The 13,611-nt window shown below is 42.7% G+C and overlaps 1 protein-coding gene across 1 annotated transcript; it reads right to left on the bottom strand.

Moving 5' to 3' along the window:
* Positions 1-466: 466 nt before the first annotated feature.
* On the bottom strand, positions 467-13,381 carry LOC124121269 (protein PML-like). Its single transcript, XM_048388769.1, has 6 exons — positions 13,362-13,381; positions 9,773-10,830; positions 9,578-9,636; positions 9,231-9,312; positions 8,083-8,151; positions 467-2,583 (listed from the first exon to the last, which is right to left on the bottom strand). The coding sequence occupies exons 2-6, from the start codon at positions 10,827-10,829 to the stop codon at positions 1,925-1,927; spliced, it is 1,926 nt and encodes a 641-aa protein (XP_048244726.1). The 5' UTR covers position 10,830; positions 13,362-13,381; the 3' UTR covers positions 467-1,924.
* Positions 13,382-13,611: the final 230 nt, after the last annotated feature.

Raw genomic sequence — 13,611 nt, 5'->3', positions numbered from 1 at the left:
TTTATCGATGCACTCAGCAATATTCTAGCTTTATGATAGGGGTCTGTTAATGATCGAGTCTGGATCAGACAATACAGTGATTGTCATCATGAGCATCAATCCACGCAATTGGTACATGATGACATGCATCAACCAAGTCAGCGAGCCTGACCACCTGATCCCGTTAGTCGCCTCTTACGACAAGCATAATCGCCTGGTACGACTAACGGGATCAGGTGGTCAGGCTCGCAGACGTTGTTGAACCAAATGTGAGAACAGCTTTGCCGGTAATAATCCAGTGATGACATGCATGCACTGCACACAAGTTGATGGTGATGCACATCATCGACATCTAACCGCTCATAATTCGGTATACTTTTGCCAGGAACACAGCAGAAGTAGCAAAACAGTCGTTGTGGACTTAAGGTTAATAAAACTCGACCTTTACAAACGATGCTGTCTAAATCCGTGGAAAATGAAAGTGAAGTGAATTGGTTAAATTTATTCATTAACAGGCACTTTACTAGGTTCATCTGTATACGCAAATGGCGAAGGAGTTTGATATATATGTACAAGTCCTTCTAAAGCAGTTATACATAAGAATATATACCTGTATAGATGACTCACATTTAAATCTAAGCTGAGATCTAACAAATAAAGGTATAAACGAATTGATCTTAATTTGCTATGAGAAAGACTGAAAGGTTTATAACCTCGGTATGGAACACGATCCATGCCTTCCGTCAGTTAACAACAGTGTATTAAGTATACAACTTGCCACAAGTCAATAAATATAAAACAACTATTGAGTTATTCAACCCTACAATTCCATTTCAAGTCTGTTGCCATGGAGACAAACGATTTCAACATTAAGAATATAATATTGTAATAAAATCATAGATTTTCGTAGAGCTATAGGTGATGTTTGTTGTTTAACGCCCCACACAGCAATATTCCACCTATATGACGGCGGTCTGTAAATAAGCGATTCTTGACCAGACAATCTAGTGATTTACAACTCGAGCGTCCATCCACGCAATTGGGATCGATGACATGCAACAACCAAGTCAGCAGGCCTGACCACCCGATCCCGTTAGTCGCCTTTCACGACAGCATAGTCGCCGTTCACGGCAAGCCTATTCTACCCCGGATCTTCACAGGTCAGGTATGTGCATACATGTTATACAATCGCTGTGCATTCATAAGTCTTATAAGGAACAGGTGTAGAACATTACAGGAAAGTTAACCATTATTTCCACAATAACTAGGGGTGGTGGGGTGGTTTAATGGTAAGAACATTCACTCGTCAGGCCACTGACCCTGGTTCGATTCCACACATGCATGGGTAAAATCTTGGAAGTAAATTTCTGGTGTTCCCTGGTGTGATTTTGCGGAAATGTTGTTTCAAGACGCGTAAAACTACACTCGCAGACACATCAGTAATCATTGAAGCATGGTTAAACTATGTTCGGGAGTTTCCTCCGTGGAAGCGAATGCAAGGAAACAAAGTCTCAATCTCCCTGTTGTTGCAAAGTGCCCTAAAGAAATGCTGAAGGCGTCTTTAAACATACATTCGATGTTTTTCCTAAATACACGCATTGCATACAACATATTTTATATATAAAAAAAAAGACCTCGCTCAATTACCCGCAGTTCAAAAGTGAGTGAGTGAGTGAGTGAGTGAGTGAGTGAGTGAGTGAGTGAGTGAGTGAGTGAGTGAATGGGTGAGTGAGTGAGTGAGTGAGTGAGTGAGTGAGTGAGTGAGTGAGTGGTCTTCGGCCACCATCAATGTCACCATCACGACAATGCCTTGACTATTATTGTTACCATCACGACAGTGTCTTGACAACCATTGTCACCATAACGACAGTGCGTTGGCAATCAGTGTCGCCACAATGCCTTAACAATCATTGTCACCATGACGACAGTGCCTTGACAATCATTGTCACCATGACGACAGTGCCTTGACAATCATTGCTTTCTTCTCCTCTGTCATGTTTATGTCTCTGCCCACTACAAGTGTCATGATGACAGTGGGGCCAGGTTGGCTATACACCCCCAACATCGGCCACAGTGGCTGACTGGAGTCTACATTGCCTAACGTCGACATCACTTTATTCTCCTTTACATCAATGAAGACAATCTTCTTCCTAGCGTCATCATAGACGACACCGTAATGTAGTGTGTGTGATGCCCCTGCTGTGTTGGGGAGAGTGTCAGGCTGATGCAGTACACACTCCCACTCCTTCCATGTCATCCTGCATATCCCGCCGTGTGTAGGACAGTGGGCGACGGTCAAGCTGTAGGAGCCGGGACGTCCACCTATCCAATACACGTCCCTCTGCTCCTCCCTGCACACACCAACCTCCAGGATGACCCAGCCCCACGGGAGTGTTTCATCCAGGCTGACCCTAGATTTCATCTCCCAGTACTGGGGACAGCCAGCCCGGGGGAGGGGGGCAGTGCTACATGTGCCACTGTACTTCTTCAGTCTCCCCTCCCCTGCAGGTCTGGTGTCCGACTTCCTGTTGACCAGGTCTCCTTCTGTGTTGATGTGGACCCAGGCGAGATTGGCTCTGTCTTTGTCATACTTTAGGTGTACACCTACAAAATACGAATGTAGTTTACATGCGAATAAACATGAGACAAATATAGTGACAGTTTGGGTCTATAATGATATTTACATGCTCGGAATTCACAGCTAAGTACGTTGTCCTAATATATATAAATAGTGTTATATAATCACATTGCAGTTGTACGAAAATAAAACTTTATGTGTGTTATATTTGGATCAATGATTTGTGTTTATATTGGACTAACTGACACTACTTTTAACCCGAATGTAAATGTAGTTCTTAATGGGTCTGGTGTATTCTTGTTTGTTTGTTTGTTTGTTGTTTAACGCCTCACTCCGCAATATTGCAGCTATATGATGGTGGTCTGTAAAAAAATCGATTGCGGGCCAGACAATCCACTGATTGACATCATGAGCATCAATCCACGCAATTGCGATTTGATGATGTGTATCAATCAAGTCAGAGAGCCTGACCACCAAGTCGCCTCTCACGACAAGCATATTCGCCTTTTACGGCAAGCATGGGTGTGTTGCTGAAGACCTATTCTTCCCCGAGATTTAGTGAATGGTTCGTAAGTTATTAAATGAATCAGAGCGGTAGACACAAGACATCAACATTCAGTGATCAGACTTGATATAAATCTGAAAAAATCAACAACTAAAAAAACAGGGATAAACAGACACGATAAACATTCAGAGGTCGAATAATCGCAATCACAGGCTTATACCGTCTTATACGAGTCAACGTGGTATAACGAGGGACATGTAGATTGCATGTCAAACAATGATAAGATTACAGTGTCACGTGACCTGGTGTCGCAATGTCGGAGCTGGTGAACCCACGTGTCTCGGCGGGTTGACGTTGGGAGATATGTAGTAGACAGGCAGCATTATCAGTACAGGACTCAACCCATAACACAATAAACAAGGGACATTCTGTTAATTATGAGGAAGATCAGCTCTACACTAAAATGAAAACAATGTCATCACTCCCTGCCATAGGCCACAATAGAATTGTGTTTGTTCATACAGTAGTAGTGACTATTTAGCATAAGAAGACACATAAAGCCTAAAGAAGACAGAGCCACTTAAGCCGCTATATGTCATCAGAAAAATGAATTAAATGTGAAATTAATATACGCAAAAGACCCCTCTAGAAAAAAATAACCCGGCCAGCACATATGTCTTGTACTTTACTGTTTTCTTATACAGCCGAATTTTCTCCATGAGTTGAACTTTCGTTTCATTTGGTCTGAAGTCGACAATGTCATATATTCCTGTATGGTCGTCTTCAGACTATTCAAGGTTTGGGCGACAGTATCTAATTCCCGGACGCTATATTAACTGGCGTTATCCATGACAATGACACTGAAGTTGTTGTTTAAAATTGGCAATAGCTGAAGATCCAACCAGTCTATGAACACATAACCACCTATAATTTCCTTATGAAAATCTCCAGAAAATTAGCACACATCCACCAATAAGCCCCATATCATGGGTTGTGGCTAGCAAACAATGACACGGTTACTTTACCTGATGGCACTATGAGGGCTTTTTGTCCATCTGCCAATAGCCACATGTAGTCAGTGGAATGATTCATCAAGGTAAATTATCTTGACATCCTGACTGTGATAGTTATGAATGATCCGGAGATAGCAGGGACAGGTCGGTAATTCACACTATCTAAATTCGTAAATGTTTTTTCTCCATCTCTCTAAAGTGTAAAGAACTTGTGTACATTTCCCAGTACATACTCCACACCCTGTACCTTGGCTGTGGCTATGCAAGTGTAATGTAACATGCATCATGGGATCAACGAAACACAGCATCATTTTGTCACATCTAGAAGTTTATCCAAATGATTTGTGTGTGGGGGTGTTTTAGGAAGAATACATTATTATCATTATAACGGAGTCACTTGCATATAATTCTACTGTCCGTTTATCCTGTTTTCGTTTGAATTTGTCTCCTGTTAACTTGTCGATAGGGCGGATTCCTTATGACTAAAATACTTCAAACTACTTCGTGGCGGTGGATAATAAACCTCTGTGACATCATCCTATCGTCAATGTTCAGGAAAGCCTGCACGTAGCTAGGTTTGCATTTGCTAGTGAGACCCCCTGGGTTTTTTATGAAAATATATGATCAATAGATTTATTTAAAAATACATGTCTTCTTAATACCATCTTTACCTCTTCTGAAAACAGGGGCACGGGAGGCCCAGTCGGCTAAGGCGCCACGATTCACTGTACAGAGTTGCTTCCCCTGGGAATGCCAGAAACCTATGGGTGTGGGTTCGAATCCCTGTTCGCCCCGATTATGTTTCTAGGTTTGACAACACCATACCCGTGCTCACGGGTTTCATCGAAGTGGTAAACGTCTGAGACCTGCATCACTTCAGGCTTTCCTCCCACATTAGGCTGACACGCCGCGATATAACTGGAATACTGTTAAAAGCGGCATTAAACCCAACTCACTCACTCTTCTGAAACATTGATCCTTATTTTGTATTCGAACCCTCATATGACGAGACAATGTCTAACTCTGCTTGTCATGGTAACCCGATGCACGTTAGTTGCCCCATTTCCACCCAGATCGGATAACATTCATTCGTTATTGAATTGCTACCACATGTCAAGATTGACAAGAAATCAGAGAAACGAAGCCCTTGGACGATTGCAGGATGGACAAACCACCCGGCAAGTAGCCAATGCCTTTCAAGTCCAAGTAAGTACCAGTTACAGGCTCCAGCAACGGTACCAGACCACCAACACTACAGATGACCAACCACGTATTTGAAGATCAAGGGTCACCACCCTACGTCAGGAATGTCAGATTGTGCGACAGCATCTTAAGATCGCTTTGTAACTGCTGCGGAAACTGCCCGACAGACCATCGGGACACATCAGCAACACATTAGTGCGGACACCGTGCGTCGACGATTGACGAGCAGACACCTCCACTGGCGACGGCGTGGGGAACGTTATTCGGATGCTTGTGTTGTTGAGAGAGACTCATTGGCTGATCCGAGCATCATGGTGTGGGATGGAATTGGTCTTCCAAAACATCGGTCCAGGGAAAGGGAATGGGAGAGGCAATGGTGTCACAGCAGCTCGGTACATTGTTCAAATCTTGAGACCACATGCCATACCTCATTTGGCACGTCGCCGCAACCACGAGTTTCAGCATGATAACGCCCGTGCCCACACTGCGAGAGCAACGAGATACCTCCTCCGGCAGAATGGCATCAGAACCATGCAGTGGCCTGGCCTCAGTCTCGATTTAAATCCCATTGAGCACCTGTGGGACGAGAATCCAAAGACGGCTGAATGACAAGGCCGACAACTGCAGCTGAACAGCGTCAGGCGTTCCTCAGAGTGTGGGCTCAAGTGCCTATGGCCTTTATCAACCGCCTCATCCATTCCATGTATCAACGTTGCACGGCAGTCATCAATGCACATGGCGGACACACGAGATACTGATTTGTGATGCCATTTTCTCAGAGACTAGAGTTGTGTTTCACTTTGAGAACATTTGACACTTTCATTTCAACATTGATGATCAGTCTTGCCAAGTTTCATCTTTTTAATATGTCTCAAAGTATGTTTACAGTGTTTGGTCAAATAAAGTTTCTCATAATAGTCTATCATGGTGACGTTTCTTTTGCGGCTCAGTATATATGACTGCTGTCATTTAGTACCTTATGTGATTTTTTGAAATTTTGCTGCTCATTTCGCTATGTGTAGAAATTGCGTACCTGAGAATTTGCTTGCTATATTTAAAATGTTATGTATATATTTAGATTTATTTGGAACACACAGGCTCCCATACAAGCAGTTAACATTAAAAACTAAAATGTAATATTATAATTGGAATACATGTATGTTTCGAAATGTCTTTTTGTTGTTTGTTATGACAGGAAGCTTCGTGCTACACATGCTAAATATATTAAACGATTGTCTCGCACGTGTAACTCGTGGTCGTTTGGAAAGCAGATGCGAGCGGGCGACCAGTTGTTGAAAATTTCATTCAAGTCATTGCTGAAAGTTATTTTCGAAAATTATCAGTTTTGTGAAAGTTGGATCCGATGTGCTCATGTCATGACGTGGACATTTTTTTTGTTCGATTTCGATTTTGTCAATGAGAACATCAACAAGCTGTAGTATGTCCAGTCGTGCTACCGCATGTATCCTCAGTTATTCCAACACACTTTGCAGTGTCACTGGTGTCGGCATAATGTTTTTATAATAATTATGTTGAATATAATAAGTAAGAAATGTTTTGAACAGTCCCTTCCAATGGCATCTTCCTGAGGCAAGGGAGTTCACTGATTGAAAAGTCCAGTTTCCACCCTTGCCGAACCAGGCTGGAATCTCTGGGCCTGATGTAGCGCCACCAGTGGCTATAACGAGTTATGTCCCGTCTATGTCCCTCCTATTGACCAATCGGATTCCACCTCTCATAGCACTTACATTTGCTTCAAACAAAATGGCGGCACCCAGTCAAGACCATCAGATCGATAATCAAGATCTACGTTGTAATAAAACGTGTCTTACTTTGCAAAGTGCATCAAATCACGTGTGCACCTTGATTAAAGACATGAAAGATTTGGAAAATTTCTGTTGACGGGAAAGTTGACGGTACACATGTTTTGCCAATCCTGCAATCCACAGAAATCTGCACTACAGTATGGGAACTGGATGTCGATTTTGTAACGCGATTTTGATTGGACGATGCATAGACTCGTTAGTCCAGCCATTTTATGAGTCCATAATTCCTGTCTTGTTTGGCAAGGATGGAAACTGGACTTATAAAAGTCCGCCAACTCCCTTGCATCGGGAAGATGAAGCAAACAAGAAATAGCTAAATATAATCATTAAATGCTTACAAATAACACTATGAACTGTGGTTTCACGACATGCACAGGCTATGAATATTGAAGAAGTGATAAAATATTAAGCGGTCGCTAGAGAAGGTTTTTTGTAAGAAATCAAAGAAAGATTGTACATATAATCTGGTCCTCCGCCCCACATCATGAGACCACGACCTTCGTGGGGATCTTGAATACAGCCAGGAGTCATTCTTTTCCCCCTGTGGCGATAAATACGGAATAGGTTGAACCTGCTCTCATCGGTAAACAAGACACCTTGCCATTCGCGCCGCTGCCAACGCTGTAGACGTCGGTCCGACCGTAGTCAATCTTGGCGATGTTGTGGACCCAACACCATCCCGGGGAGCGCTCTGTATGAGGTGTTTTTGGTTCATGTGAATGTGTCTGACACTTTCGGTCGACTTTTATACAGGTACCACCTGCACGGATGCTCAATGCAGAACCGAAAATCCTGTTTGTCTTTTTGTCAGAGCAGGTGCATCGACAGCTGCATGGTTTTGGTTCTTTGGAAGCGAGTGTGCTGCGTTTGGGGCAATTGTTTACATCATGTTACAAACATTTGACTGCATGCATTTTGGGGGGTCATTCAACATTTTCTTATGTGAACTTTCTTTTGATCTTTGCTTTAGGTACTCACAATGCAGGACCATGCGTCTGTCTGCTACACCTGTCTTCAGCAGATGAACACAGCCTCCAGTTGTGAATCCTGCAAGACAACAACAGCTTAGAGTTAGTGGAATTGTCCTTGTGTGTAGACTCGGTCCAGGGGTCGCATACCAGGTCACATACATCTTCCCGAGGCAAGGGTAGAAACTGGACTTTTTACATTCATTTAACTCCCTTGCCTCGGAAAGATGGGTCACATACTGCTGGGTCCTTTTATTTGGAGCGAAAGATATAATTGGTATATTTAGGCAATTGTCTAAAGTGTGCGTCATAATGTTCCACAGACAGGAAGTCAAACAAGACTATATCAAGGAACAGACCACTAACAGGGTGTGAAAACGGAACCAGTACCAGGAACAAACCACAGACAGAAAGTGAAAACAGGACCAGAACCTGGAACAGACCACAGACAGGAAGTGAAAACAGGACCAGTACCAGGAACAGACCACAGACTGGAAGATAAAACAGGACCAGTGCCAGGATGAGACCACACACAGGAAGTGAAAACAGGACCAGTACCAGGAACAGACAGACCACCGACAGGAAGTGAAAACAGGACCAGTACCAGAAACAGACAGACCACAGACAAGAAGTGAAAACATGACTAGTACAAGGAACAGACAACAGACAGGAAGTGAAAACAGGACCAGCACCAGGAACAGACAACAGACAGGAAGTGAAAACAGGGCCAGTACAAGGAACAGACCACAAACAGGAAGTGAAAACAAGACCAGTACCTGGAACAGACCACAGACAGGAAATGAAAACAGGACCAGTACCTGGAACAGACCACAAACCGGGATTGAAACCAGGACCAGTACCAGGAACAGACCACAGATAAAAAGTGAAAACAGGACCAGTACCAGAAACAGACCACAAACAGGAAGTGAAAACAAGACCAGTACCTGGAACAGACCACAGACAGGAAATGAAAACAAGACCTTAACCCGGAACAGACCACAGACAGGAAGTGAAAACAGGACCAGTACCAGGAACAGACCACAGACAGGAAGTGAAAAGAGGACCATAACCCGGAACAGACCACAAACAGGAAGTGAAAACAGGACCATAACCAGGAACAGACCACAAACAGGAAGTGAATACAGACAGTGTACATACCAATCAGGGTTTGTAGACGATCAATGGTTTCTAAGGCGACCTGGCAGTTTTTGTCTTTCTTTGACTCCAGCTTTGCAAGCTCCTGAAAGGTAAAATATATTTTACCTTTGGGTCGGAGTTGGAGGCTGTACATGAACTCTTATTAATCAAACAGTATCAATATATTCTATCAATCATATCATTATTGTGAGACTAAGATACATCAGTTGACTGGACCTGCAAAGTCTTTGTGGTACTACTTTGATCAGTTCAGTTGTTCTGATATTGACTTCTAAGATATTTAGACAATATGAATGAAATATAAAACAATTGATTTGGTAAATGTATCCCTATATAACTAGACTTACCATTTCGTGTTTCTGTTCAAGGTCCGCCAAATAGTCATCATCAGTTTGTGTTTGCTTATCTGTAATTGTAGAAGCAAATTGTGAATCCCGAGTGACAGAACACTGCTTTAATTGAAATAACACCACGAAACACGTGAATTAGGTTTTTGGGCACATATCATCAATAAAACACAATAGCTGTTTTGATATGCATACCCTCAGATGTTCCCCCTTCTGAATCTTCTTTCAAGGTAGTGATGTTCCCAAATCCAGACATATCTGATTTCAGTTTGGACAAGCCATTGATGTTGAAGACAGCTTCAGGTACATCATGTGTTTCAGGTGAAGCAGTTTCTAGGCAGATCCGAGTCATCCCCTCAACAGTAGTCTCCAGCTGCACGAGGACCGATGTTGAAGCATAGAGAAAACATTTTCGGATGTAACCTGAAATGTCGGTGCATCTTGCATGATGCTCTTCGCATGAGGTTTCAAGAGCATGTAGAGTTGCCTTGGTTTCCCTCGTCTGACTTTCAAGATCAATCAGGAGTTCCTTCTCCCTTTGGTCAAGGTGTGATCTTAAAGACCGGAAAGTATGTTCTATTGTCTTCCTCAATGTGTCCTGTGTCCTGTTGGTCAACTGAGTTTCTTGTCTGATGCTCTGAAGGTGTGTTTGCTGACGAGACAGTAACGCTGACAGATCTTTCCCGTGTTGTTCAATCCGCTGTGTCACTCCTTCAGCAGCTTCATCCAGGTAACAAACCTCGTGATCCGCGTGCTCTCCTCTCCTACATTGGCAACAGATACACATGTTGCAGCTTTTGTCGAACAAATCAAGTGGATACCGTTCGTGAATACTGCAATTGGTTTTATTTTCAAGTTTTGTGGGGGTTATATCCCCAAAGTTGTGCACAGCATGATTTCTGGAAACTTTGACGCTGCTGTGCATGTTCTGGCAGTATTCACAGAGGAACTCTTCACACTCCTGACACCAACACACAGCCTGGTTCCCGTCATCGTCATTTGTACAGAGGGGCTCTGTGGTGCGATGTTTGACGGTCAGGTGGAATATTTCCTTCTGTCTGACTGCATCCTTCTGGAGACTTGTTTCTGTGAGGTTGACCTCCCTCTGACATGTGGAGCATGATATCACACCGCCAGCCGGAGATGTCACACACGTCCCACACAGAGCGTGTAGACAGGGCAGTAAGTAGGGGACTGGACCTTTTAGTGTCAACTCCTGATGACAGACGGAACACTTCGGGAAGGTGTCCATTCTGAAAGACACAAATCAATACTGAGATACACATGTCAAGTGTATGTGTGTAAGATCCATAACCATGCGACGTTTGTGGTGTGAAGCATCCACTTGAGTGTCTCTGAATATGTAGTATTTTTATCAAATTGCCTAAAAACAGGTTTTCTGAGACCATCTGTGCAACAAGGAACAATATTTTAATTATGTGGCCACTTGCTGATCCAAAAGACAAGCATTTGATTTCTGTTGAGCTATTCATCCTCACTCTAGTAGACTTGTTTCTCGGTCATTTATAGACAATTTTATTATTGATAAAAATACAAATTGTTACCTTAAATAAAAACATCTACTTTTTAATTAAATTTCTCCTGTCACAATCAACCCAAATCACATGTTCATATCAATCCAATATCACACATAATTAAGGCCAGTGAAAATACATATCGTTTTTCAAAGGAACAGGAAGGGATTTTAAGATGTTATTTTTTATAAGTTTACACATATAAAGCAAATATGAACTTGATTGATAAATGCTTCAGTTAATTTGAATTGAGTGAACAATGAATGAGTAAACATGCGTGAGTAAACAGTGCCAACATGTTGCTCGCAAGAGTGAGTGAGTATGGTATTACAACGCTTTAAGCAATATTCCAGCTATATCAAGGTGGGGGGACACTGGAAAATGGGCTTCACACATTTCATCACGTTGGAAATCGAACCGGATCTTCGGCGTGACGAGCCAACGATTTAACCACTAGGCTACTCCTACGCCCCTTCTCGCACAAGATGACGTCATGTAGGACAAATGTTAAATGTAGCACACAACTACTTTAATCCGTGTCAAGCGTAGAATTAAACCCACATAATGATCATGCGTCCATAGAACAATGTCTGTATACTAGATGGTTACCCCTGACTACATACTCGACGATTTAACACGAACATTTATATCCAATACAAATATAAAAAAAAAATCCAACTACATCAAACATCGCACTATTGTACTTAGCATATTTGACATATTCTTGATCACTGCTCAATAAGCTCCTACTAACCAGAAATGCGTACAAGCCAGGTGAGGGGAAATTGGGTTAAACATCGCGTCCAAGATTATTGCACTTATATAGCGACGTGCATGTACGTGTGTGTGTGTGGCTGCTTGTACTAGTCTGAACTGATGCCGATTTATAGTGCTAGCACACTGAGATACTATGCCGCAGTTTGACATGACCCCACTCAGACACAGTATACTGACTCCGAGCCGACCAGTCCTTGTTTTAACCCCTTAATGCCGAGCGCCAGACAGGGCAACAACAAGTACCATCTTTTAACGTCTTTTGGTATGACGCGGCCGGGGATCGAACCCCAGATCTTCTCCTCTCCAGGGGGACGCTCTACCTCTAGAGCACGGAGGCGATGTACAGTTCCAGAAACCCTCACTATACATGTACATTCAGATACAACATAAACCAATATTCCTGATAAAGCAGCACTAATTCTTTCAGCATGCATTTGTGATCACAATAATAGGATTTTATAAATTATATTCAACTATGTAGTGGCCCCTGTGGTCTTGTGGTAGAGCGTCCGCTCCGGGGGCGGAAGGTCGTGGGTTTCATTCCCGTCATTCATACCAAAAGGCGTTAAAAATGGTATTTGTTGTTACACTGCCTGGCGCTCGGCATTAAGGGGGCAAAACAATTAGTCGAGTAAGTGGAGTATTCGTGTTTAACTTTGTCATGGTATCTCAGTTGGTGAGAACTATAAAATCGGCATAAGTATAAGCACACACACACCACACCACACCACACCACACCACACCACACCACACCACACACACACACACACACACACACACACACACACACACACACACACACACACACACACACACACACGTGCATGCACGCGACGTTTAACCTCTTCTCCCCTCACCACACCCAATATTAACAAAATAATTCAACACTCTTTTTGTACTCCTGGATACACAACGACAATGTATACAGTACACGGGCCATTAATTACATACATACAGTAACCCTACCCTACCACTGAGAGATCACTATACCTGTACTATCAGCAGCAACATTACACCAGTAAGTGTCTTCTTGATAAGCATCACAACTTCATGACTCACGATAACAAAGTGACAAAAGACCTTACTCCTATCTCACACAGTAGGTTCGGGGAACCGGTGTTTGTCGTGTAGTGTTGAACGTTGCGTTCAAGATTATTGCACTCATATAACGACTGGCATGCACATGTTCTACCTCTATCACACACGGCGACACCATATTTTTCTATACATTATTGAAGGCGTTTCATGACTTGTATGAATGAAGCCCGACCTCGTTGTAAAACGAAATTAGGTATGTGTGTCAGTCAGCTAACACTAATATCATGTCTATAACTTGTAGAATAAAGGTACATGTACAACCTTCAGCATCCTGGTAGTATCTTGACATATACATGTACGTTTTGACCTGAATATCAAACAGTTTTCTGTGTGTAGAAGGACAGAGAGAGCGAGAGAGACGAGAGACAACACACCCACCTGGACTGTAGACTTCCATCACTGTTGACACGCAGGTCACTTCCGGGCGATAACGCAGGAAAACTCACTTATTACAAGCGTGTTAGAACTGATAGAAATATTTGAGTTCACAATAATAATGAGAGTGTCCATTTGTTTTACTTGTGATTACTGTGCATGTAGTAACGTGGGGAACATGTACAAAGTTTACAAATGTTTTATCACGTTACATTCCACATGTTAAGGATTGGAAATTGTGAAATAAAT

Source organism: Haliotis rufescens, unplaced genomic scaffold, assembly GCF_023055435.1.
Source record: "Haliotis rufescens isolate VD_foot unplaced genomic scaffold, xgHalRufe1.0.p SCAF_79, whole genome shotgun sequence".
NCBI lineage: Eukaryota > Metazoa > Mollusca > Gastropoda > Lepetellida > Haliotidae > Haliotis > Haliotis rufescens.
This window is presented reverse-complemented; position numbering and strand designations above follow the sequence as displayed.